At 30.5% G+C, this 26,723-nt stretch overlaps 1 protein-coding gene across 1 annotated transcript in view; it reads left to right on the plus strand.

Annotated features, from left to right (window-relative positions):
• Positions 1-26,723, plus strand: part of Cbp53E (Calbindin 53E) — a 498,615-nt gene that overhangs the window by 255,004 nt on the left and 216,888 nt on the right. The window contains exons 6-7 of the mRNA XM_075354418.1: positions 13,416-13,499; positions 16,657-16,712. Coding sequence (XP_075210533.1) covers positions 13,416-13,499; positions 16,657-16,712 — 140 coding nt within the window. The remainder of the gene's footprint in view (positions 1-13,415; positions 13,500-16,656; positions 16,713-26,723) is intronic.

Consider the following 26,723-nt stretch of genomic DNA (forward strand, 5'->3'; position numbering starts at 1 on the left):
AGAAAGTAGTAGAAAATATAAAACGGGAGAAATCTAAAAAGGGGCTGAAAGGAACCCTTTTAGTATAAGTAGCAGGTTCGTTTAACAATCGTCTTTTGTAATACTGCCCACTGACACACATAAAATAGATGTTCTTCCGTGAAAAGAGTTACCGGACTCAGGTTAGGAATGCATTGGAACAAAAGGGTTCGGTCGATCGTTCTCACGTTCAACTGGGTTCTGGTCCAGCTGGTAAAGAAGTTAGGAGTATAAATACTCCGGGGAAGACCAGTTGAAATCAGTTCTGCGATATGAGTCTAAGACGTTATGACGTCAGTCAGCGAGAGTATTCTGCGAGGAGGTCAGTGAAGAAGCGAATTTTTAAGCGTACACGTTCAACGTGATTAAGGTGACGTCACAAATAATTTCTGGTGGACAGTACATGAAAACAAGAAATGGTTCGTTGAGTTAGTGTAAGACTATAAGTGAAAGAGGTAATGTACTAAATTTCATTCATAAATTGCTAGGGTAGTTTTATTTGTGAACAGCAAAGGTATTTGTAGTAAAGAACTTTATACTTGTCTTATCTGTTGTACTATTGTTGTTAATTCGAGACTAGTGGTTAAAAGTCTTAAGCGTGGTGGACATGGTAATGTATTTTGTCAATGGGTCTGAATTCTGGTTTTCATTATTTCTCTACCTGTGAGTAAATCATGACGATTATTTTAAATTTTAATTCTGTTTTGAATGCAATCACTGTTTTATTATTATTCATGACATTTATTACTATTATTGTTGTTGTTCTGGTTGTGATTACCACGTTCATAATTTATTTATTATTGTCTTTTTTTGTTCTGCTTCATTTACTTCGCCCCCCGGAGCCGGAACAGCATCTAAGCATAACTAAAATCCGGGGGGGGGGTGCCTTCGTCTCAAACTACCTCGGCAGAACTCAAGGTGCCACGTAGCGTGGACTCGGTCTCGCAGTACATGTCACGCCGCTGAAGAGAGGACTCCGAAGGGGTCCCCTCACCGAGACTTTGGTCTTAATGCCCTGCGTCTAATGGGAACCCCCAAGGAGATCCCCCACAGGGACTAAGAGCTTACATTCCCTCCCCCAGAGGTGCTGTGAAGGTGTCCCCGTCCAATCATTTATGGTGGACGCCGGAGCCTTCTACATCTCCTGAACGGGGCTGTCCCCCACAGACACCCATCAGCACTGAGCATTATTATTGTCATTATTATAATTATTATTGTAAATTGTTTATTGACTGGACGACTACCGTCGATAATAAACTCCGGCAGGTTAAAGATTCTGTATTGGCATGGTACTCCTCACGCAGAAAAACTCGACGTGAAGAAGTAGTCCTCTGCCGATTGCGGATAGAACATACGAGGGTCACACACGAGTACCTAATGTCAGGAGGACACGCACCCCTATACACGCGATGCATCTGCGGCATGACTGTGCACCAAATACTCATAGAATGCATATGTTATGCGGCGTTGCGTCGTAAATTTATTCTACCCAGAAACATCCGTGGTATCTTCTAAAATGATAATGAAATTTTGAACCGCATGTGTCTGTTTTTGCGTAGTACTAGGTTAGTGCAAATGTTTAATATTGTCATATATATTTTTTATGCTAGAAGAGTTTTTGATAATTTTTTTCCCTTACTTTCAATTTTGATTTTTTTGGTTCTATGTCTTTAATTTTATTATCCGAGTTGAGAGCCTTTAGCACACCATATAGGAATTAGTTATTTCGATATAACATAGCGATATTAGTTTTGAGTTTTATTTCACTTTTTTAACTTTTGTTTTAACTTAGTTTTAAATTTTTTATTGTATAATTTAGTTTTAACCCTTATTTAGTATTATTATTTTATTGTTATTTTACCTTTTTATTAAAAAAAATTCCGGGCGATGATAACGCAAGGCGTTTTTTCGCCCCCAAACAAAAAAAAAAGGAGATATGGTACTCTTTCTTCACCCCCTCACCATGAAAAGTCACTCACATTCGCATACTAACCTAGTTTATGAATTATCCATAATTTCACATTATTCATGTAGTTATTTGCTACAGCTAAAAAGCACCTGTCTTTAATAAACCTTCGCACGAAAGCTTATTAAAGACAATTCTTTAATAAGCTTTCGTGCAAAATGAATATCAATTACATGAAGTGATAAATTTTCATAAATCTATGAACTTCTGCGATGTTAACTTTAGAAAATCATTGACAGATAGGTGTAAAAATGTATATATTTCACTTCTAAATGTGTCTATTTATACACAATTCATTTACGCCAGTTTTTATAAACCTATATCGTGTATCTGATTACCGTTACAAGAGGAAAATAATTATATTTCCATTTTTATGCCATCAAATACTTGACATACTTGTAACAAAATTACTCAACTATAGTTTTATAAATAAAAATGACACCAGATGTATTTTTGTACAAAAAAAACACAGTAGCCATGTAACAAGACGAGTTCTTTGAACGCCTTTGTAAACTTTTACTGCAAACAAATCTGCTCTTTCCAACAATTGCTTTTGTTCTGTTTAAATGTAAGTATGCTACACTATACACATATTTATTCTGATATTCTTTTATATATCTTTTTCCTTTTTTCTCTTCTACGGTTTATTTACTTCTTTTGACGTCCGTATTTCCACAGCGAGTTGTTTGATTCTGAAAGAATAAAAATAAAATAGAATGACCGTGCCGTTTCTCAATAAATTTCTACTAAAACTTTTACTGATTCTAATTAAATAGTTTAAATAAATAAATGTAAAAGAAAAACGGTTCTGTAAATAACAACAAAATTCTGTAAACAAAGCTTCCAGTTTTCTCCCCCAACTAACGTAGGAAGAAAGTAATATGTCTGTGCAATATGTTTATTTATTTATTTGTCTATTTTGCCCTTGTAACTCCAAAACTACTGTTCTGATTTCACGAAATAGTAATCAAACTACGGTCTTTATCTAATAAATAAATATACAAATATATATATGTGTGTATATATATATATATATATATATATATATATGTGTGTGTGTGTGTGTGTGTGTGTGTGTGTGTGTGTGTGTGTGTGTGTGTGTGTGTGTGTGTGTGTGTGTACTATAATAATACATCAAATAGCAGTAATTATGAAAAAAAATTAATTTGATGAAATACTAGAAATTTTTTATGAAGGGTATTTTGAAATTAGTATCATAAAGAAAATAATCAATCACATGTAAAATTATTAATAATCATTTTACAATATTAAAATCGCTGAATTTTAAGAATAATGTGTCCAATTCTTCCTTTTTTAATTCTTCGTGGTGGTCGATCAAATTTTCTATCAACTATTATGTATATTGTAATACAGTTTTGGCAGGAACTCAATCAAGTACACCTAATTGAATTTTATTACGTATATCTAATAATACATCCTAGAGAATGTTGAAGAATACCTGGAGCAGCTAATAAACACCAGAGGAAACATCAGACCTGAAATTTTTTTGAGAATCAGGATGGGCTGCAAATCATTTGGAAGACATCCAGCAGTGTTCAAAATTATCATACCAGTAGTCTTGAAAGAGACCGTGTTTGATCAGTGTGTTCAGTTCCAGTACTCACCTACGGATACGAGACCTGGACTTTAAATGAGTTCGTGAAAGGAATGCTTCGGACAGCACAAAGAGGCATGGAAAGGTCAATGCTAGGCTATACAAGGCGGGACCGGAAAAGAGCGGAAGACATAAGAGCCATACGATAGTGCATGAAATAATGGAAACAGTGAAAGCTCTGAAATGGCAATGGGCAAGGCACATCTCGAGAAGATGTGATGGAAGGTAGACAAAGGCGGTCCTTGAGTGGAGTCCAAGAGAGCGACAAAGGCCAAGAGGCAGGCCACCAGACCGATGGGACAGAGGCATTAGAAAGGTGGCTGGAACCAACTAGCAGAAGATGGCGTATGGCAGACGGGCATGACAAGAACTGTTGAAGGCTTACCTGTCGAACTTGACTTGAAGAAGCTACATCTTGTGAAATATTAAAGCAGCTGTATTATAATAATAATAATACATCATCTATGTGATATTGAAATCTTTATCTGCTATTTAGTTGAAATCGTTTCTTCTGAATAGAATGTCCACGCAGACAATTCAAAATATCTTTGAGTATATTTATACTAAAGACATTTAAATATATCATGAAAAATGTCTTTTATTTTTATAAAAATCGATGTAAAATCTTTTTTTCTTAGATGAAGGTTATGTACACAGTTTTCATTGGATTTTAACTTTCATAACAATAATTTTAACTACCTACCACATCCCCAAAAAGTTTGCGTGATATATATTATATATTAGTTGAATAAGTGATAATATGTATTATGAGTTATGACTGGAAAACAATTATATAAATAGTGAGATGCATTTCCAATTAGTTTAATAACCGGAACAGAGTTATTGTATTTAAATAAATATTCATTTATATATCGGAATAATATTTCCTCTAGTGCAATATGTCAGAAGAAAAGACACAGCCCATTTCACATCAAAGTGTCCCATTCTAAGGAAAATTAAAGAAACATTTCTATGAAGCTATCTTTAACCTAAATGAATTAATACATCTTAAATGGGATGGCAAATATTAGACAGAATTAGCGTTATGTTGTCAAACTGCGTAAAGTTATAGCTATGAATTGTTAACAGAATTTAATTATTATTAATTTTTTGTATGCTCTATGTTTTTTCGTTTACAATATATACTTTCAATTGTTTTATTTTTTGGTTTACTTTGAATTGTATATATACAATTCAAAGTAATCCAAAAAATAAAACTGTTGAAAGTTTGTATATATATATATTCAAGTATTATTCTTGTCCAAACGAGCCGATTCGATGGTTTTTTTTTTGTAGAGAAAGTTCCTATCGTAGTCCTGTTGTAGGTTATTCCATATAAATTAAGTGAACAATTTTTTATTAAAAAAGTTACATTATTTACATAAATTATTATATAATTGCTTTTTCGTTAGTTTTTTTTTCTTTTTGACAATATTACCTAGAATTCGATCAGTATAGTATTTTGAGATGAGGCCTAATAACAGTCAGTTATTCAAAATATTTTCATGCAAAACATTAAGGAAATTGTTATAAAATGTATGTTAAGAAAAGAATAATACACATTCCAACATTCCAGAAAGTTTGACAGCAGACTTTACTTATAGTTCCTCTGCATTCCGTTTTTATTTTTATTAAAATGGCAGGTTTCCCGTCTTACCGTTTCTTGCGATAGAATTTTCCATACACACAACATTTTTTGAAGGCCTATTTAAATTTCACCTAAAAATTAAAAAGAAAAATATATATAAAATAAACTGCACTTTAAAATATAATAATAAAACCGTCATTGAAGTAATAAAGAACAAAAAATATCTAAAAAAAGAATTGTTTTTTAATTATTTAAGTTTTGAAGTGAGCTTCAAATTAATTCATATATGGTGATAGTTATAATTACGTTTTATTTATTTGGCAGCACTTCAGTAACCGAAATCTAAACAAGAAGAGAAAAAGTGGTATTCTTTATTTATTAATATCGTTTATATTTTGAATTCGGCTTTATCTTTTTTGTTTTGTTTAATTTTAAACTCGAATTATTTTCTGAATATATATATATAAAGCGTTTTTAATTTTATTTTTTTCTCCGCAGATAGGCCTTCAAGGACCACGCATCATTTAATATACTTTCTTTCTTTTTTCCAAAAGTTCTTCATTTTTCGGACTGTTTAACTCCTCTTTCTTCAATCCATTCTTCCCAGTTGAGTTTTTCTTTTCCCCTAAGGAACCTTTAATTTTTTTTTGTATATTATATACATTGAATAAAAATAATTATCCTAAATGAACAAAGCTCAAATAATGAGCTTATAAAAATTATAAATTATAATTTATAATTAAAAAATTATAAATTTTTATCACATATTAAAAAAAAATATATATAATCTACTAACTAGCATTCCCTGTATATTTAAATAAACGTTTTACCCATCAAATTTTTAATAGATAAAAATTAAACTTCAATAATTTGTTTTAGTTATGGTTGTTGGTCGCTTAAAATTAATGTTAACTTGAATTTTCCTCCAGGCTAGAAAAGTCATAAAACGTTAATATTAATTAGACTGTCTAAAATGATGATTAAAGAAAATAATAAACAAACTTTTTTATGTGACTTTATTAGGAAAGAAATTGGGTAATCATATTTTCATACAAAAATGGATTAATAATAATTTAAATATGTGATTTTTTTTGTATATGAAAACCACAGAAAGCAACAAAAAAATCGCAGAAAATAATTTGTTGTTTAAATTAATTTTAGCCTTAACCTGCTTTTAAAATACATTGAGTATTTTAACGAAATAATGTGTAGGTTTTTATTTTATTAAACACAATATATTAGGAAATAACACGAATATAGTAAATATATATATATATATATATATATAAATAAATTTCCATATTAAAAACGAAATACATTTCTAGTATTTTGGTAACAGGAAGGGCATCCGGCCATAAAAATCCTGTCAAATCCCTCCTTTCTAAACCGAGATAAACTGGAAAAAATAAACGGTAAAGAAAAAATGATATATTAAACCTAACTTTTATTCCTATGGTTTCCAAGCGGTAGCTTATACCACAGCATTATGATGGTTTTTTAGATTTTCATGCAGTACACATAATAAAATACGCCAAATTCTGCATAAAAAATAGGTTGGATAAAAATAAATTTGCGAAATTAAAAAAGATTAAACTTACAAGCAGGTAAATAGTCAAAACAAAATTTTGGACTTTCTAACTTATTTTACTATGATTTGCTATTAAGGAAAACTTTATTATTATTATTATTATTATTATTATTATTATTAGTGCTAATAATAATAATGCATGTCATCTTAATGTTCCAGTTTGTAGAGCAATTGACAAATACTGAAAATCTCGGATACCATTCCTAGATTGAGCGTGTAATATTTTCATCTTAATAGTTTAGCTTTATTATCTAAGCAAAATCAGAATACTTACCTATTAAAAATATATATGTAAAATAACAACAACAATAATTTTTTTTTCACCGATCAGTAATATTATTAGTTGTGTTTGGGATACTCTAAAACCCTGGTTAAAACATAAGTAAAGGTGAGATATACGAGGTCAGTTCAGAAAATAACCGAACATTTTTAATTACACGCCAACGGATATATCTATTGATGTGCGGTTGGTAGCATTGTGTTCCGCATAATCTCCTCTGTAACCACATGTTCTTGGATTGTTGGTATATCATTTATTTTTCGTGTTGTTATTTAATGTGTTTAAGTGTTAGTAGCGATTTTTTGATGATTAAACTTTTGTCTCAGTGTCGTAGCAGTAAACCCGGCTTACTTCTCCCGCTACGATCCTTTGCATGAATGATTCACCGTCATCGGCTTGTTCAAAAAGTTGCCGACAAACGTTCACTCGATATTCTTTCTGCTGTTCGGTCATCAAACGAGAAACAAACTTTGCTGCAACTCGATGAATGCTCAATTTTTCAGTAAAAATGTCGTGGCATGATCTAATTGAGATGCTAACTTTTTCTTCTTCAAGTTCTCTGACAATCAATCACTGATTTACACGAATTAGATCGTTGATTTTCTGAACGCGGGTGTGACAGTTGAAGTCGAAGGCCTTCCTGGTCGAAGTTCATCTTCAATTGACTGACAACCTCAAGTTAAATAGTGAAAACCTTTCATAACGTTGCGTACGACCCAAATAATCTTCTCCATAAGCTTGTTTCAAAAGTTGAAACGTTCTTGTGAAAGTTTTTCCCAGTTTCACGCATACTTTTACGTTGTATCTTTGCTCCCGAAAATCGCTATTAACACAAACACGTTGCACTCAAATAACAATAACACGAAAACTAATCGAGATATCAATAATCCAAGAACATGTGGTTACAGAGGAAGTTATGTGGAACACAAACCTGCCAACCACACGTCACTAAATATCTCAAATGACGAGTAATTAAAACTGTTCGATTAATTTCTGAACAGACCTCGTATTTATCTGGCTGTAAATATTTTCATTTCAACAGAATAGTTGGTTGTTAACCGTAAAAATTAACTGAAACTGTATTCAGTTAACTGTTTATTAGTAACCAACTTGATATTCATCAATCTTAACTGTAATCGAATAATGTATATGAATAAGTTAATAATGTATTTGAAACAGAAGATTAACTAAAGAAAAATTACAAATATTTAAAGAATAATTTTTGTTATTCCATATATTTTCAGTCTTTCTTTTACTTTTTCATACGTGCCTTTAATTGTTCTTATCGACTTTAAATTAATTTACACATGACTACTTTTTTGACGAGTTTGTTATATATTTAGAGTTTTTTTTTGGAAAAAGTTTAATTTCCCAGACGTAGCAACGATAAGTTGAAATTATGATTTTAATAAGATATTTTTATCTAGCTACTTTACGGAGATTTATCTTTATCCGATTCTTCTTCTCGTTATTCCAAAATAAGATTTTATTGTTTGCTAAACTCTTTCATGACTCATTTCTGAACTTTAATAACGGTTTCTCTTGTAAATTACTTGAACTCAGCATTAAGAAAATTAATTTCTCTCTAGTTAGTATCCAGACCAAATTGCAACATGTTTGCTCTGAAAATAATTGCACTTGAAATTACCACTTTAATTTACATACGATTTTCATCATTTTTGCGCACGATAAAAACGATAAGTATTATTATCAAAAACAGCAAAAAACAAATACAAGTAACTGAAGAAAATACGCGAGAAATACTGGGTTCACTTTAAATGTTCATTTCTATGTTACCCGTGAAAGATTAGTGAAGTATCCGGATATGAGTGAGTTACCCATTGTTGTTTTACTTATTTTTGTTATAATCATTAATGAATTCAAAAGTATTTTGATTCGTACATACTTCTTTAACTGTAACTCTATTTTTTTTTTAACTCTATTTAACTCATACTCCTTTACTCCAGTCCTCCAAACTCTCCATTACCTTCTTTTAACGGGATATTAGTTAGAAACTTAAAAAAAATAATAAAAATTTCAGCAGTAAGTGAAATATATTTTTTAAATATTAATTAGAATAAATTATTTTTAATGATAAAGGTGATCGTGGTTGTAATTTTTTAAATTATAATAATCATTTTGCTAAATTTTAAGCTAGAATATTTATTCCAGAAAGGATTGGGCGTATCTCGAATTTAGGTTTAGTATTCGAAAAAAATAATATAATTTTGATATGAACAAATAAGAAACAATGAGTCTGGGTTTATCCTTGAAAATAGCAAACAATTGCAGCTATCAAAATTTTTTTAGATTCTTATGAAACCATGAAGAGAGAGCTCTTTTTGTTTTTAACATAGATTCCTCTATCATCCTGTGAACGCTTTTATTGTAATCAGTTTTACCTAATATATCAACAGAATTAATTTATAAATCTTAAAATAAAAAATTTCATTTTTATCTTCTTAATTAATTTTATTATTGATTTACTTACCCTTTTGATTTAGTTTGAACATAAATTTAACAAACCGATTCAGATGTAATAATCGTTTAAGTGTGGTATTTTCTGCTTCATCATCCATCTGAAATTCCTTCATCTTCAAAATTTACTTGAAATCTCTTAGAAATGCTACCGTTTGCAAACTTCAAATTGTTAGTAAATCCGTCTAGTTATTAACGAACTTAATAATATATACAGTATGCAGTGAATTGAACCAACTATTTGTTTTAGGTAAAACCACAACCAGCATTGTGTTTATTTAAGTTTATCAGTTTTTAAACTATTAATCATTCTTAATAAAATGGTTCTTTTTTTACTGATTTTTTTTTTTTAATTTATAATTTCAGAAACCAATGGCATCAGAAAGGAATCGAAAAATTTAACCAACACAACCTTATTTCAGAATAATAGAAATAAAACATACGAAAATTGTACATTTCTTTCTGCGTAAAAAGATTAAAAAATTTACCTATGGAAACTAAATTTTAAAAAGCGTAAATGACTATGCTGTGGCTATACAGAAAATTAATTACATCTTTTTTAAACTAAAGATACAACTGAACCTGTCAAAAGAGCGAGAACACATAAATTTATAATTAACGACAATAATCGCCGTTTAAAACACGTGAGGCAAAATAAACAATGAAAATAATAAAACAAAAATTAGTTAATTAGAAACGTGTTTTATTGTCTAATTATATATATGTAAATATATATATATATATATATATATATATATATATATATATATATGTACACTAGTGTTTCCACTCGCGGCTTCACTGACGATATCCGTAATCAGAATTTGAAAATGATATAAAAATGTATTTTTTTATAACAAAAATTAAGTAATTATTCAAAAATACAAGTATTCTAAATACATATTTAACATTTAATACGAATTTAAGAGTATTTAATATTTTCAATAAATAATTTGGTAGAATTATTTGTATATATACATATATATAAGAGAGAGAGAGCATCCCCGTCACGGCTTCACCCGTACTGTATGGTTACTTGCGTTTCCAGTCGCGTTTAGGGGTTATTTAGCAGCTCATGGCTTGCTTCTTTTTCCCTTCCCAATTAGCCACTTAAATCCCAGGTGTGTTCATTAAACTCATGCTGGTGAGAACAATAATGATAAATAAAAATTAAAACTTGTTCAATTTATGAAAAAATATCAGCGTACTGTAATTTCTTCAGGGCAACATTTGATCAGTAAAGGACCCTAAACTTTGTGTGACCTAAGGATGTGGCTTTCAAAACAGTCGTCCTTCATCTTAAAAATATTAGTTACCCGTAACTGTTTACCCGTACAAGGTATGGGTAAATATTTATTTTACACGGGTCTTAGCGTTACCCGACGAATACCACTAGAAGTGATAGTACTTTGCTTCTCTTTTTTTTTAGTTACTTTTATTATATGTTTTATCAAATAACCGGAGGCAAGTGTAGCCAGTCGCGCCCCAGATACAGTAACAGTTGCTACCACGCCGTATATCGTCGCACCCGTTAAAAAATCGAAATTCAGAAAAAAATGATTTTTATATATTTATGTGAAGAGCAAGCATCAACAATCTAGTGAATATCTCGTTTAGTATTGTCGGAAATTGGGAAAATTTGCAATCATTGTTCAGATTTTTTTACTCTCCTTTAAAGGACAATTTTGAAAAATCTAGAAATTGTTTTTTAGACATTAATATGAAAAGTTGATATCTTCATTTGTGACCGAGAAATTAAAAAAAATAACCAGGTTTTAAAAAAATTCAAAATCCATTTTAATCCTTAAACTCGGAATTTCAAACATTTACAAATTATTTTTGAGATATTCACGTGAGGATTACTCATACCAAAAATCAAATTTATGTCTTCATTTGAGAAATTAAAAGAATAGTAAATTTCAATGTTACTCCATTTTAACCCTAAAAAACTCGGAATTTCAAAAAGTCCTTTCTTAGTGTGGACTTACACCGTAAGAAAAACACGTACACAAATTTTCATCAATGTATCTTCAGCAGTTTTTGCTAGGCGTTGATAATTCAGTACAACAAGTTGCTTTATAGGTACAGATTGTTAGAAAACTTACTTAAATAACAATGATGGAGGGAATTCATAATGATGGATTGAATAATGAAAGGAGACCAAAGTTTTACAGACTTTTATAATTTTCTTAAAATTCTTTTTTTTAACATTTAATATCATTAAAAAAATGTAACAGTTCCCTTCCCTGAATTTTATTTAATGGAGAGTATATTTCTTTAGTTGAAGATACATTCTAACTCTGGCTATTATTGAGATCATTTTTTTATTTTATTCAGCTCTCTATATAAGGGGCGTGTAAGAGCTCGTGATGAGAAAAAAAAATTGAGTTTCAGTATTTCAGCCTATTTTTAAGATAAATTTACGCTAAGATTGAAATTGTTTAAGAGAACACTTCACAATTTTTAGTCAAGGTTATTTTTATTTGATAAATACAAATAAAACATCCTCTGTTTACATGAGTGTTATTATAATAATTATAATTACTTTTTCATAGTCATTTTTTCCCTTAATTTTAATAATGAATAGTAAAGTTGGAGATAAAACATTTCTCCCCTCCTTCCAAGAGTTTGGTTTTATAGTTTTTCTTATTATCCACAAATGATATTGCTTAACAATATAAGTACGCGTCTAACTGTAATTTATTTTATTGGTTTTTGAAACCATTCTCTCCCATTCTAAAATTTATTTGATTGAAGTAATTTAAATTACCACACTTGTTATACATTTTTTTTAATACTGGATCGTGGATATCGATGTTATTTGGTGATTGGACTTCAATTAACTACACACGTATCAGGAATAGTCGACCTGAGACTGTACAAGACTACACTTCATTTACATTCATACATATCATTCTCATTCATCCTCTGAAGTAATACCTTACGGTGGTTCCGGAGGCTAAAACAGAAAAAAGAAGGTAGTTGTTATACATTTGTTTTATTTTATAATTATTGAATAATGTTTTATTATAACTGACATGCTTTGTGTATTACTCAGTCTTGTTTCCTCTGATACCATGAATCCAGCCAGGAGACAGACAATTATCTGTCTCCTTTCTTTTCGTTTTCTTTTACAGTTTTTCTTTGGCTTTTTTTATCCTATAGTAACGTTAAATTTCCCTACTCCTTAAATTTCCTCCTCATTCCGTCTATTGTTTTCTTAATCCTCTTTATTTTCTCTTGATTGTCTCCTGAACACAATTCTGTGTCATATTTATTTCTTCGTTACTGACTTCATCGCTTTTCCTTTTCTGATATCTTACTTGTTTTTATTATTTTTCCTTTTCTTCACCAAGTCCATTTCTTTCACTTTCTCTTTACATTCACCATAATTTTCGTTTTTTTTCTGTCCTTCATTCCTCCTCCATTTTTTGTTCCTTGTCCACCTTTTATTTCTTCTTGCTCTTTTCTGAAGCTTTACTCATATTTCTTCTCTTTTGGTTGTTTGGACCTTTTTTCTCTTAATTTTGACTCAAAACATTTTAAAAATATATTTTTTGATATATTTAAAATTATACCTTTAACTTGCATTCAATGATTTAAAAAAAAAATAAATTCATGCATAGTGTTATTAATTATTGATGTTTTAATTTTTATTTGATTACAGAATTTCATTTTTTCTCATTATTTACTAAATTAGTTTTCGTTTAATTTTAATTTTATTTTATTCTTTGGAAATTTTTAAGTAATATATTTTACAGATTTTTGTAATAATTTACTTTTATATAATATGAGTTTTCTTCTTTTTTTTCAAGTATATATATATATTTATTTGTTCTCATTACAGAAACGGTCTCTAAATGTAATTTTTTTATTTTACAGAATTTCCTAAGAGATCTACTCAGAGAAGCAAAGAAGATAAATGACGTTTCAGAAGATAAGCTTATTGAATACACTGATACCATGGTAAGCACACAGTGAATAAAAATACACTCTATTTTACACGTTGTAAGTTCACCATTTTTTAGTTTTCCATTTTCCATTTCCAACCGCAAACACGTTTCATAGGTAATTTAATGTAATGATCAAAAAATAAATATTAACATGAATAAAAAAAAATTTATAAAAATCTATTTTGCATTGATTTTTTTCTGTTTATAATATGAAAATTAGTTTTGAAATAATATTTATTATTGTTTAGTCAGCAGTAAACTTCTACATTGTATATGTTGTTCCGTAATTCACCTTTCATAACCTTTCTTAGCTTCAAGAATTACGTTGATCAAGAACATTATTAGTAGCTTTAACAGGCATAAAAATAAAGTTAATTTTTTAATTGAGTTAACTGAGAAAAGATAGAAAATGTTGATTGAGGAATAATTAATTTAAGATTTTGTACTTCTTTGAAGCTCACTAATTTTCTGGCACCAATTATTAACATTTTAGTAACAAGTCCTCTGAACCGTCTATTAAGGAAAAATCCTTTACACAAATTTCCATAGCAATAAAATCCAATACATTTAAATCTGAAAAGGCAAGACTACTAGACCACCAAACGCAATTCAATGTAACGGGAAAATGTTCACCGAATTTTTATGATTTTAATAGAGAAAATATAGAGGCAGTGACACTCATGATTCATATTTTTCCTACATAATAATAAACAGGAAAAAAATTTAACATAAGACTGGTGGTCCTTAAATCAGTATACTGTGTTCATGTTGCACTGAATTTAATAAATTGGATTCTACAAAAAAAATTACTTACAGAAAAGTAAATTAGTTACTAAATGGAATTGTCAACGGCAGTTATTTTCACATTAATAACGTCGTTCTGAAAGTATTATTTTTTGCCAAACATCACTGGCTGCTAGCTGTCGATGAGGTACTTCCACTATATTCGCACGCATTTTATTTTTCTACGTATTTTTTTACATATTCTTGCATTTTTTAAAAGTTTTTGTCAAAAAAAAAAATGGCCATCAACCCTTTTGAATAGTGTCCAATGGGAAAACGATTAAAAAACAAGTTATTCGAAAACCAACGTAAGATGAATTAACTATTATTATAGTGGAAAATGCCGATTCTGTATAGTAGCAGGAGAACGTTGTCAGAAAATAATTTAGGCTTTAAGGTGGAGTAAAACAGAAAAAATTAAGCAACTAATGCGTAGCCACTAAGAGAAAAATTGAAAGTGAATGATGACATCACCAACAGAAAACTGAGACAGGCAAGTTATGGTCATGAGCTAACCTCGTGTTTGTCCTTGACAATGAAAGCTGTCCTCCACCGCACTTCTCCAACATCCCTTCCAAGAAATGTAACAGCCGTTATTTTGTAACGAAACATTTTGTGAAAATAATTATATGTACAAATATGTCATTACGCCTAATAAGAAGGAACCCTAGTGCAATATTTCATAAAAATTGAAAAATTCGTTTGTACGGAACTGCATCACAAACATACAAATAACTACACAAAATACCAGAAGCTCACCCACTCACTCCCTTCACTCACTCAAATATTACGACATGTTACCAGGAAATTCGTTGTATAATTTTTAGAATTTGTCAGGAGGAATGTAAGAATTAGTCAGTGCGTCTTCAATGATACTCGCAAAAAAAGACCCCGATTCCTCGAGGTTAAAGTCGAATGTAGATTATTTTCTGTTAAAAGTTGATGTAATAAAAAATATTTATTTGACTTGAAGTAAACAATATATCAATCTAAAACATTTCAGCTGAGTATATCAGGTTACAAGTACGTTTTTTATTTAGCCAATGACAAAAGACAACCGTACCTAATACCGTAATGTCGCAGTCCTAAATTCGTTTAAGTCAAAGTCTAGGTAAATTTATTTTTCATTTTCGTTTCAATCTGATATTATTAAAATTTATGTTTACATGAATAAAAATATTTCACATGACAAAAATTAGTAAATCAATTTGCAATTTGACTTATGATTTATTTTAAGTGTTGTCATGGTCAGGGTTTACATAATTATTATATTGTTATTTATTATTGTTACGTATTATATTTTACTTTTATTATATTCAAAATTTTACGTAATTTTTAGCTTTGGAAAACTTATAAAAGTGCCGAAATAATCCACAATCAGAGAAGTAATGTTAGGCAATAGCATAAGTATCATCTATCGTTACGTTTTTCTGATGTAAGATATCAAACGTTTCTTGTACTTTTTCTCATGCAAACCAAATTATTAAACTTTCACACACTTAACTTATTTATGTTATTAATGATTATTTAATAAAAATTATTAACATTAAATATAAAATCGCTTATAAAATAATTATTCCAAAATACGGTCTGATAGAATACAGTTTGTTGTTATAATTATAGTAATTGTTTATTTGAATGAATAATTCACTTTATTCATTACACTTGTGATTCTTAAATATGAAAAAACAATTATAAAATGAAAATACATCAAAATCCTCGTCATGATTCAAATATGAAAATTTTTATTCACCACCTGGTATATTTAGCTGAACTATCTAGGTGAATTAATTATAGTGTTCGTGGATTAAAATTAATGTTATAATAATTATTATATTTTAAACCCAAAACAAAAACAATAATAATTAAATATACGTAGATGTAAATAGATTATTACTTCAGATAATTTGTAATAAAAATTGCTTCTACGACTTAACGAAATTCGTTAAATATTGACTGAACTGAATCGCTTTGCAAGAATGAGTTTGAAAGGAACAGATGTATTATCCTAACTTCGCATTTTCGATGAGGGGAAAAATTTGTGTAGAAATTATACGAGAATAGAGGCGTATACTCATATAAGATTATCAAAGCTGAGTCGCGATAGCGTTCCTTATCACTTAACTATAAGACCGTACGACAATAAGAACCATATCATAAGACAATTTAAAGCGAACCTGATCAACTTATAAGAATTTTCTCTTTATGCTCAACAGAAATCGCATAAAATCTACTTATATGTATATATCTGTATTATAAAAATACGTAATAATAATCATTTAATTTGGAAATCTATATTATATTTAATTCCGTTATATATTTATTATCTAAATATAAAATAATTTTTTTGTTTGTAAAACAATTTAATTTTTTATTTAATTTTACAGCTGCAAGTTTTTGATTCAAATAAAGATGGACGATTACAACTCTCTGAAATGGCCAAGTAAGTAAAATTTATTAAATTATGCATCTTTTTCAACTTAAATTTATGTCCTTTGTTATTTATTACCTATGTATTTTTTTGAAAAATTCGTTTATCCCATTGCTCTTTTGTCTCTGTTTAGGTCCTCTGTAATAATTAAACGAAAACCTCAAATTACGTTACGGTATGGAACGTAAGGCTAACGGGAAATCGGAGAGCTTGAATATGAGTACCTTGCTGCAGCAGGGTCATCCTAATTATCGAGTGATATTTAATTTTCAATGGCGGTTGTACATTTATCTCTAAGGTAAACGGAGTTGGGAATTGGGTTCTAGGTTCTTTGTAGATCGGGTTTTGAAATGTTATTTTTACCTGGGTTATTCCTTGGGAAATTAGTAAGATGTTTACGTCTTTATCCAGAAGTGATTTCCCTTCAATTACGATGCTAACCTGAGTAAAGCCTTAAATTTCCCCGATTCATTAATTAGCTTAGTAATTTCAGGAACCTGATGGGCCAGAAAATCATTGTTAAGTAATAATGGGTAATTTTTAAGGTAAAAATCTTTCACATACGAGTATATTAACGACATAAAATCACGCTGAAACTTAAACTAGTCTGGAACTTGCCTTCATTCGTCTATGAGGCTGACAGTTACCTGAAGCTCACGAACTTCATCAGAATTTATTTTAGTAACACTTTTTTTTTAACCATGTCGGTCGTCAATCCCACCAATAGTGAGGAGCGATCGATTATTTGTTTTTTAAACGCCAAAAGGATTCGCCCAGTCGAGAAATCTATGATATTAGAAATTCATTGACAAGTGTACGAGGAAAATTCGAGGAAATAGATCCATTATTCAACAAAGAGAGAGAGTCAACATAAATACAATAGCAAGATCTGGAAGTCCATTTGTTATTACGGAAATGTTTTGAGGGCCGGCCGGAGAGGAATTCTTCCGATCGGTTATTAGTCCCTAGGAAAAATAAGCAAGGTACAAATGTACTACAAAATGTGAAAAATTTACGGCTCACTATGAAAAATTATCAGTGTAGTCCTACTCACTAAAATTGAGTAGTAGTGAGTAGCTACCATTCCACGGATCTCCGTGGCGGAGTGGTAGTTTTTCATCTGGAGGTCCCGAGTTCCAATCCCGGATAGACGTGGCATTTTTCGTACGCTGCAAAAATTAATTTCCATATTCTCACGTACAAGCTTCAAGCTTCTGTGGCGAATTAATTCATCAAGCAATACAAAATAAGGGATGTTGGTTACACGCAATAATTTACAAGATAAAGTGCGTTCTCACGTTATCTAAAACGCATCAGAACATTTGTTAAAGTTGTGATCGAATTTCATCCTGCATACCGTTCGGATATGGTGTATTGGATTTTCATCTTTTCCAGAAAATTAAAAGGAAGTTTTAACGGAAGATACAAGAAGGCCAATGACGACATCTCCAGACGAACAGTGAAAGGTCTGTCTTCAAGGGTCAGATGGCACATTCTTTAACGAGGAGATAACGTGACGAGCTCATAAACTCGTAGATGTCGACGGAATTTTTGTTTTAAATGTACTAGTAGATATATTTTCTTCGAAAACCCAATTTATTTGAGCTAAAATACCAGTTTATGTCTAAAATTTTCGTACTTAAAAATTATTCTCATATTGTAAAGAGCTGGCATATGGGAACCCTCTTTCAGAGCATTTATTTTCCTTTTCGAAAAATAAATTTTATTAATAAATTCTATTTGATTAGTTATAAGAAAGATCGTATTAATAAATATAAACTAGCAATTTGTTGTCTGTCATAAATCACTTGACTGGTTTGATTCAATATTTTCTTAAATTACCTGTATAATAATTATTAATCTCAAAATATTTGTTCCATCTTGAATAATTTATTTTGTAGAATGAAATCTTCTTTCTCTCTTTTTTCGCTTTTAGATTCTCTTGCATCGTTTAAATGTATTAACTCAATGTGGGCCGATACATTACTCATCAAGTTAATTTTCTTCTAAAGTGTATGCAACTTACTTCAGTAAACAGCACTAGTTAGTGCAATGTTGCCGCAAATTCTGTTGAATGTAGTTTACTACTAACTATGCCAAAGTATATATTCCTTTCTCTTTGTTCCCTTTTTTTGTATTAAAGCTTTAATATATTTGTGTATAAAAGTGTTAAAGCTCGGATGGTAAAGAAGTAACCCGTCATAATTACAAAATAGTCGGCTTCTGCCGCTGCATATAATAATCACATCTGTGTGTATACGTGGGCATGTGGTAGCTAGAGAGAAATCAAAATTTACGGTAAAACTAAAAAATGATTTCCTCCTTCGTGTTATTCGTTACCTTCAAGTATGCGCAGCTGAAGATTATGAAAATCCATCGGTAAACATTGTACTTAACACCTATGTTTTTTTCTAAGCTTTAAAAACATACGTGGTAATATGATTGTCGGAAATAATATTTTTTACGACGTAAAAGATTTTTTAGAAAAATTTAATAAATATCACTTTTAAATCGCCTTATTAAGTAATTAAATCTACTGATTAGGTAGGAGTGGTAATAGAATAAAAAGCATGTATTTTCGTTAAAGTTGTTGAACCAAGAGATGCCTATTAATAGTTTACATATCCTTATTCTCTGTAAAAAATAAGTTTCTTTTTTGTTCAATACTCTGATTATACATCAGAAAGTTACAGGGTTATACTATAGTTTGGCATTCGTTTATTTGTAGTAATCAGGCTCAATGGCCCGCATCAACCTTTTCATTTTCTTGCCTCTCCCGGAGATTTTATCATCCACGTTTTCTGCGCAAAAATTATGGTATATTCTATGTATTCTACAAAGATTTTATCTTTTTTTTTATCTCTTGAAAGTTCTCTGGTTGACAAAGACTACTTTTGATTTCTTCAGATCCATTCACAGTTACGGACTAGATATATTCTTTTTCTTCATTTATATTACGTTGTTCTACTTAATTCTCTTATATAACTTCCTGCTATCTTTCTTTTCTGTCACATTTTATTTCCTTTAATTATTTTTATTTATACTTATATTCTCTGTTCTTAACAGTTATTGAAAAAACTTAAAATTAATCCCTATTATCGGATGTAACCTTGAAGTAGGTTACAGAAAATAACTCTTAACAAATATATGAGAGCATTTCTGAATGTTTTTTTATTGTGTACTCCAATCTTCCTTTACTACGATTACGTACAATAATGTGCCCAATTTTAATTATAAAAATTTAAGTTCCATTTCGAAAATAGATGCTTAATAATGAAAATTAATCACTGTAAATTGTAAAAATAATTTAATGTTATGATCATAGCCTGGCATTACATTTCGTATACTTTTTACTTCCTTATACGAAGTGAAGGAAGTACTGTGATTGCGAAAAATTTCGTTTTTCAGATTTCAATGGAAATATCTATTTTGACCATCCCTGAATCCATTTTGACTAGTTTCAGTGTAACGTCTGTACGTACGCAAGTATTTATGTGTGTTTGTACGTACGTATATATCTCGCATAACTCAAAAACGACTAGCCATAGTATGTTGAAATTTTGGATTTAAGACTGTTGGATCGTCTAGTTGTGCACTTTCCATTTTGTTTGAAATGAACTGGACCAAAAGTGTTAAAAAAAATCAAAATCCAAAAAAAAAGGTTTGTGGAATTTTTTTAACTGCAGTGATAAGCCCTCATTGAGAGCTTTTCAACGATATTTATACGTGGTACTTATTTTCATTGGTTCCAGAGTTATAGACAAATAACATTTTTAATTAATGAAATATTAAAAATGTATAATTGATTTAATTGATTTTTAAATTTAAAAATGTATATTGTATGTATAATTGATTTATTAATAATTATTAACCTCTGATTGTAAAAATATTTTTACAATAACAACAATAAAAAAACAAAAAATATCATAACGATAAAAATTTTATGTACTTTTTTTTTTTTTTTTTTTGTCTTCAGTCATTTGACTGGTTTGATGCAGCTCTCCAAGATTCCCTCTCTAGTGCTAGTCGTTTCATTTCAGTATACCCTCTACATCCTACATCCCCAACAATTTGTTTTACATACTCCAAACGTGGCCTGCCTACACAATTTTTCCCTTCTACCTGTCCTTCCAATATTAAAGCGACTATTCCAGGATGCCTTAGTATGTGGCCTATAAGTCTGTCTCTTCTTTTAGCTATATTTTTCCAAATGCTACTTTCTTCACCTATTTGCCGCAATACCTCTTCATTTGTCACTTTATCCACCCATCTGATTTTTAACATTCTCCTATAGCACCACATTTCAAAAGCTTCTAATCTTTTTTTCTCAGATACTCCGATTGTCCAAGTTTCACTTCCATATAAAGCGATACTCCAAACATACACTTTCAAAAATCTTTTCCTGACATTTAAATTCATTTTTGATATAAACAAATTATATTTCTTACTGAAGGCTCGTTTAGCTTGTGCTATTCGGCATTTTATATCGCTCCTGCTTCGTCCATCTTTAGTAATTTTACTTCCCAAATAAAAAAATTCTTCTACCTCCATAATCTTTTCTCCTCCTATTTTCACATTCAGTGGTCCATCTTTGTTATTTCTACTACATTTCATTACTTTTGTTTTGTTCTTGTTTATTTTCATGCGATAGTTTTTGCGTAGGACTTCATCTATACCGTTCATTGTTTCTTCTAAATCCTTTTTATTCTCGGCTAGAATTACTATATCATCAGCAAATCGTAGCATCTTTATCTTTTCACCTTGTACTGTTACTCCGAATCTAAATTGTTCTTTAACCTCATTAACTGCTAGTTCCATGTAAAGATTAAAAAGTAACGGCGATAGGGAACATCCTTGTCGGACTCCCTTTCTTATTAGGGCTTCTTTCTTATGTTCTTCAATTGTTATTGTTGCTTTTTGGTTCCTGTACATGTTAGCAATTGTTCTTCTATCTCTGTATTTGAACCCTAATTTTTTTAAAATGTTGAACATTTTATTCCAGTCTACGTTATCGAAAGCCTTTTCTAGGTCTATAAACGCCAAGTATGTTGGTTTGTTTTTCTTTAATCTTCCTTCTACTATTAATCTGAGGCCTAAAATTGCTTCCCTTGTCCCTATACTTTTCCTGAAACCAAATTGGTCTTCTCCTAACACTTCTTCCACTCTCCTCTCAATTCTTCTGTATAAAATTCTAGTTAAGATTATTGATGCATGACTAGTTAAACTAATTGTTCTGTATTCTTCACATTTATCTGCCCCTGCTTTCTTTGGTATCATAACTATAACACTTTTTTTGAAGTCTGATGGAAATTCCCCATTTTCATAAATATTACACACCAGTTTGTATAATCTATCAATCGCTTCCTCACCTGCACTGCGCAGTAATTCTACAGGTATTCCGTCTATTCCAGGAGCTTTTCTGCCATTTAAATCTTTTAATGCTCTCTTAAATTCAGATCTCAGTATTGTTTCTCCCATTTCATCCTCCTCAACTTCCTCTTCTTCCTCTATAACACCATTTTCTAATTCATTTCCTCCGTATAACTCTTCAATATATTCCACCCATCTATCGACTTTACCTTTCGTATTATATATTGGTGTACCATCTTTGTTTAACACATTATTAGATTTTAATTTATGTCCCCCAAAATTTTCCTTAACTTTCCTGTATGCTCCGTCTATTTTACCAATGTTCATTTCTCTTTCCACTTCTGAACACTTTTCTTTAATCCACTCTTCTTTCGCCAGTTTGCACTTCCTGTTTATAGCATTTCTTAATTGCCGATAGTTCCTTTTACTTTCTTCATCACTAGCATTCTTATATTTTCTACGTTCATCCATCAGCTGCAATATATCGTCTGAAACCCAAGGTTTTCTACCAGTTCTCTTTATTCTGCCTAAGTTTGCTTCTGCTGATTTAAGAATTTCCTTTTTAACATTCTCCCATTCTTCTTCTACATTTTCTACCTTATCTTTTTTACTCAGACCTCTTGCGATATCCTCCTCAAAAATCTTCTTTACCTCCTCTTTCTCAAGCTTCTCTAAATTCCACCGATTCATCTGACATCTTTTCTTCAGGTTTTTAAACCCCAATCTACATTTCATTATCACCAAATTATGGTCGCTATCAATGTCTGCTCCAGGGTAAGTTTTGCAGTCAACGAGTTGATTTCTAAATCTTTGCTTAACCATGATATAATCTATCTGATACCTTGCAGTATCGCCTGGCTTTTTCCAAGTGTATATTCTTCTATTATGATTTTTAAATTGGGTGTTGGCAATTACTAAATTATACTTCGTGCAAAACTCTATAAGTCGGTCCCCTCTTTCATTCCTTTTGCCCAGCCCGTATTCACCCACTATATTTCCTTCCTTGCCTTCTCCAATGCTTGCATTCCAATCTCCAACTATTATTAAATTTCCATCTCCTTTTACGTGTTTAATTGCTTCATCAATCTCTTCGTATACACACTCTACCTCATCATCATCATGGGCGCTTGTAGGCATATAGACGTTAACAAACGTTGTCGGTTTAGGTTTTGATTTTATCCTTATTACAATGATTCTATCGCTATGCGTTTTGAAATACTCCACTCTCCTCCCTATCTTCTTGTTCATCACGAAACCTACTCCTGCCTGCCCATTATTTGACGCTGAGTTAATTACTCTAAAATCACCTGACCAAAAGTCGCCTTCCTCTTCCCACCGAACCTCACTAATTCCTACTATATCCACATTTGTCCTACCCATTTCCTTTTTTAAATTTTCTAGCCTACCAACCTTTTTTAAGCTTCTAACATTCCACGCTCCGACTCGTAGAATGTTATTTTTTAATTTTCTGGTGACCCCTTCCTTAGTAGTCCCCACCCGGAGATCCGAACGGGGGACTATTTTACCTCCGGAATATTTTACCAAGGAAGGCGCCTCCATTATTGGTATGTGAAAATGCAGAGAGCCACATTTTCTTGGAAAAAAAGCAGCTGTAGTTTTCCATTGCTTTCAGCTGCGCAGTACTCAGAGGACTGAGTGATGTTGATACGGCCGTTTAAGTCGTCCTGACTCACGCCCCTAACAACTACTGAAAGAGCTGCTGCCCTCTTTCAGGAATCATTCCTTAGTCTGGCTCTCAACAGATACCTCTCCGATATGGTTGCACCTTCGGTCCAGCTACTCTGTATCCCTGAGCACTCAAGCCCCCTCACCAACGGCAAGGTCTCATGATTCATAGAGGAGGTTTTTATGTACTTATCATTTTAAAAATAATGTGTATATTTAATTTAATAGGCGTACAAGGAAGTCATGTGGTTACACATTAGATTTTTCTCTCTATTTTATTACATATAAATTTTATATGGCGAAACAGTTACACTAATACTTCTGTTTTATTTTACTGTAGTAATTTGTAATTTATCTCGTGAAATTAGAGATGCAGGTAAAAGAATTAAAATTAGCCCATTTCCATTTTAACTAACATTATTCTTTTTTTGCACAGTTTACCTAAAAATCACCTAGAAAATATTAATCTTAAACAAAATGGGATCACACACCTTTTTGCTTCAGTAAATTTTTAACGTAAAATGTTCTTTAAATAGTTTTTTGAGAGTTATTACAAATCACTTTGGAATTGCCTTAAGCGAGTGGTGAATATTACTGTTATTGCGCAAAATGTAATAAAACAACAGCATCAGTTTTCGTTAAAAGTTTTAACTAATAGATTCCTTTACTTCCTTATATTCTGGCTACTATTCAATTTAAATTAGAAAAAAAATCCGTTCACCACATAAAAAGTCATAAAACACTAAAAAGTCAGAACAAAGAACTAAAAGTCACTTAAAAGTCAGCGCACTTAAAAAGTCATAAAATTAAATTCAGATAGAAAATTATTTTTTATCGAAAAAATTTCTTAAATATTTTTTTCCTATTTAAGTTTTTTTTTCTGTAGATGATGGAGAACCTGCTTCAAATTCCCAAATTTCGCGAAAAAATTTCGTGTAATAAAATAATCTTTTATTTGTCACTTTGCCAATTAACAAGTGTTCTTTAAAACATAGACGTTGAAAACCGTCAACTAACTAACATTGGAGGAGCTAAAGTTTTTCCCATTTTCTTCCCCTAGAAAATATTCATAATACGTTCCGAAGTATGAGAATGAAAATTTTTAGTAGATATATATAATCTCAACAAAAAAAAAATATATATATAAATTTTCGTAATGAACTTAATGAACACATATATAAAACTTCAAGAGAAATTATGTATTACACAGACACATATATATTATATACTATATCAAAATTCAAAATCTAAGGTAAGAAGACCGTTGCAACTTGGTAATTCCATACAAAGATTTTACAAGCAGCATTTGTAACCTTATCATCTATATACTGGTCGCTAGATTAAAGTATTTTTTTCATTTTATTTTATTAAATAAAACGAATTCTGTCATTTTATTTCATTTTAATTCTTAGAATTTGTACACACTACTTTTTCTTAGAATCTTTTATGTTATAAATTTTGATTTCAGCTATTAATCAAAGTGCTGCAAAACAAAATAACACTTGTTACTATAATCGAATAAATGAATATAAGAAAATCTATGTAAAATTTCAGATATCTGTACTTGAAATTACGTTGATTCGTAATTTTTCAGTGATAAATATGATTAATACTAAAAATCATCTTTTTTTACAAAATAATATACTTCAATATATTTTCAAATAACTTTTTAACTTTTAAAATCTATGTTAAACGTTTGCAGGACAAAAATATTATTCATAATATTATTTTGTAAAAGATTATTGCATTAAAAAGATTAAGGTTTTGCTTCGATCCATAAGATTCCTGATTTTCGTTATTAAATATATGCAAGATATTTCAGAAAGATTATACGAGTTGAAATGAAAACAATTGTAATAGAGAATGATTCAGATTGCCAGTAATATTAAATTCGCGGAACTAGTCAAGGATTTGTTATAAAAATATTTGCTCAGTGTATATTATTCATAGAATTTGATGAACAAATTGTTTCTCATCCTACTCGAAATTTTAAGAGTAATCTTTAATTTTTTGAGTAAGTTGCTATTCTGAATTTTCTTTAGCAATTAGGGATAGAATGGTTAATGTTGAATTTTAACTGTGTATATAATACTGATAAATGTAACATATAATACTGTATATATATATATATATATATATATATATATATATATATATATATATATATATATATATATATAGCGGGTTCGGAAAGCCGCTGTGAAGTATGCTTTAGTATTATGTGGTGCATTCTGTACTTTCGGCGTTAGATTGGTTGCCCTGTGGATTCGTTGGGCGTTGCTTAGTAATAAACCAAGCCGGCAGTTGTTAAGTTTTGATTGACGATTCGTTTCGTGTTGTTTAGTTTATCGGAATTAACAGCTGCGTTAAACGTAACGGTCCTTTCGGTAGAGAAACGCATTTTTCTCGTTGAATATGTCTTTCGTGAATGTAACAATTATACTGATTTAGTGAAGCACAAGTTTTCTGAAAAGTTTCAAAATACTCCTGTTCCTCACTGCAATCCAGTTCGAACTCATATAGAAAAATTTCGGGGAACAGGCTCTGTTTAAGTTGCTGATCGAAGTGGAAGACTACCTAAACTAAACAAACAGAAGCTGCTTGATATTTCGGATGCTATGGCCGAACGTCCATCAAAGTAGATGCGTAAGTTATCACAGCAGCAATATATCAGACTTGCTACCGCACATAAATTTGTAAGAAAAAACAGAATCTTTTCTCCTACAAGTAATGTGCGTTCAAGAACTGACACCTACGGATCATGCAAAAAGACCAAATTATTGTCAATGGTTTAAATGCTTTATTGACCACACTTCCGTAGGTATCCTCGACATTATGTTTTTAACAGATGAAACGAGGTTTCATCTTGAGGGTATATTAATCCAAAAAATATACAACTAACCCCCATGGACAATCTTTAAGACGAACAATCTTTACACAAAACGAAAATTAGATTCTGGGTCGGTG

The sequence above is a fragment of the Lycorma delicatula genome, chromosome 1, assembly GCF_047948215.1.
Source record: "Lycorma delicatula isolate Av1 chromosome 1, ASM4794821v1, whole genome shotgun sequence".
NCBI lineage: Eukaryota > Metazoa > Arthropoda > Insecta > Hemiptera > Fulgoridae > Lycorma > Lycorma delicatula.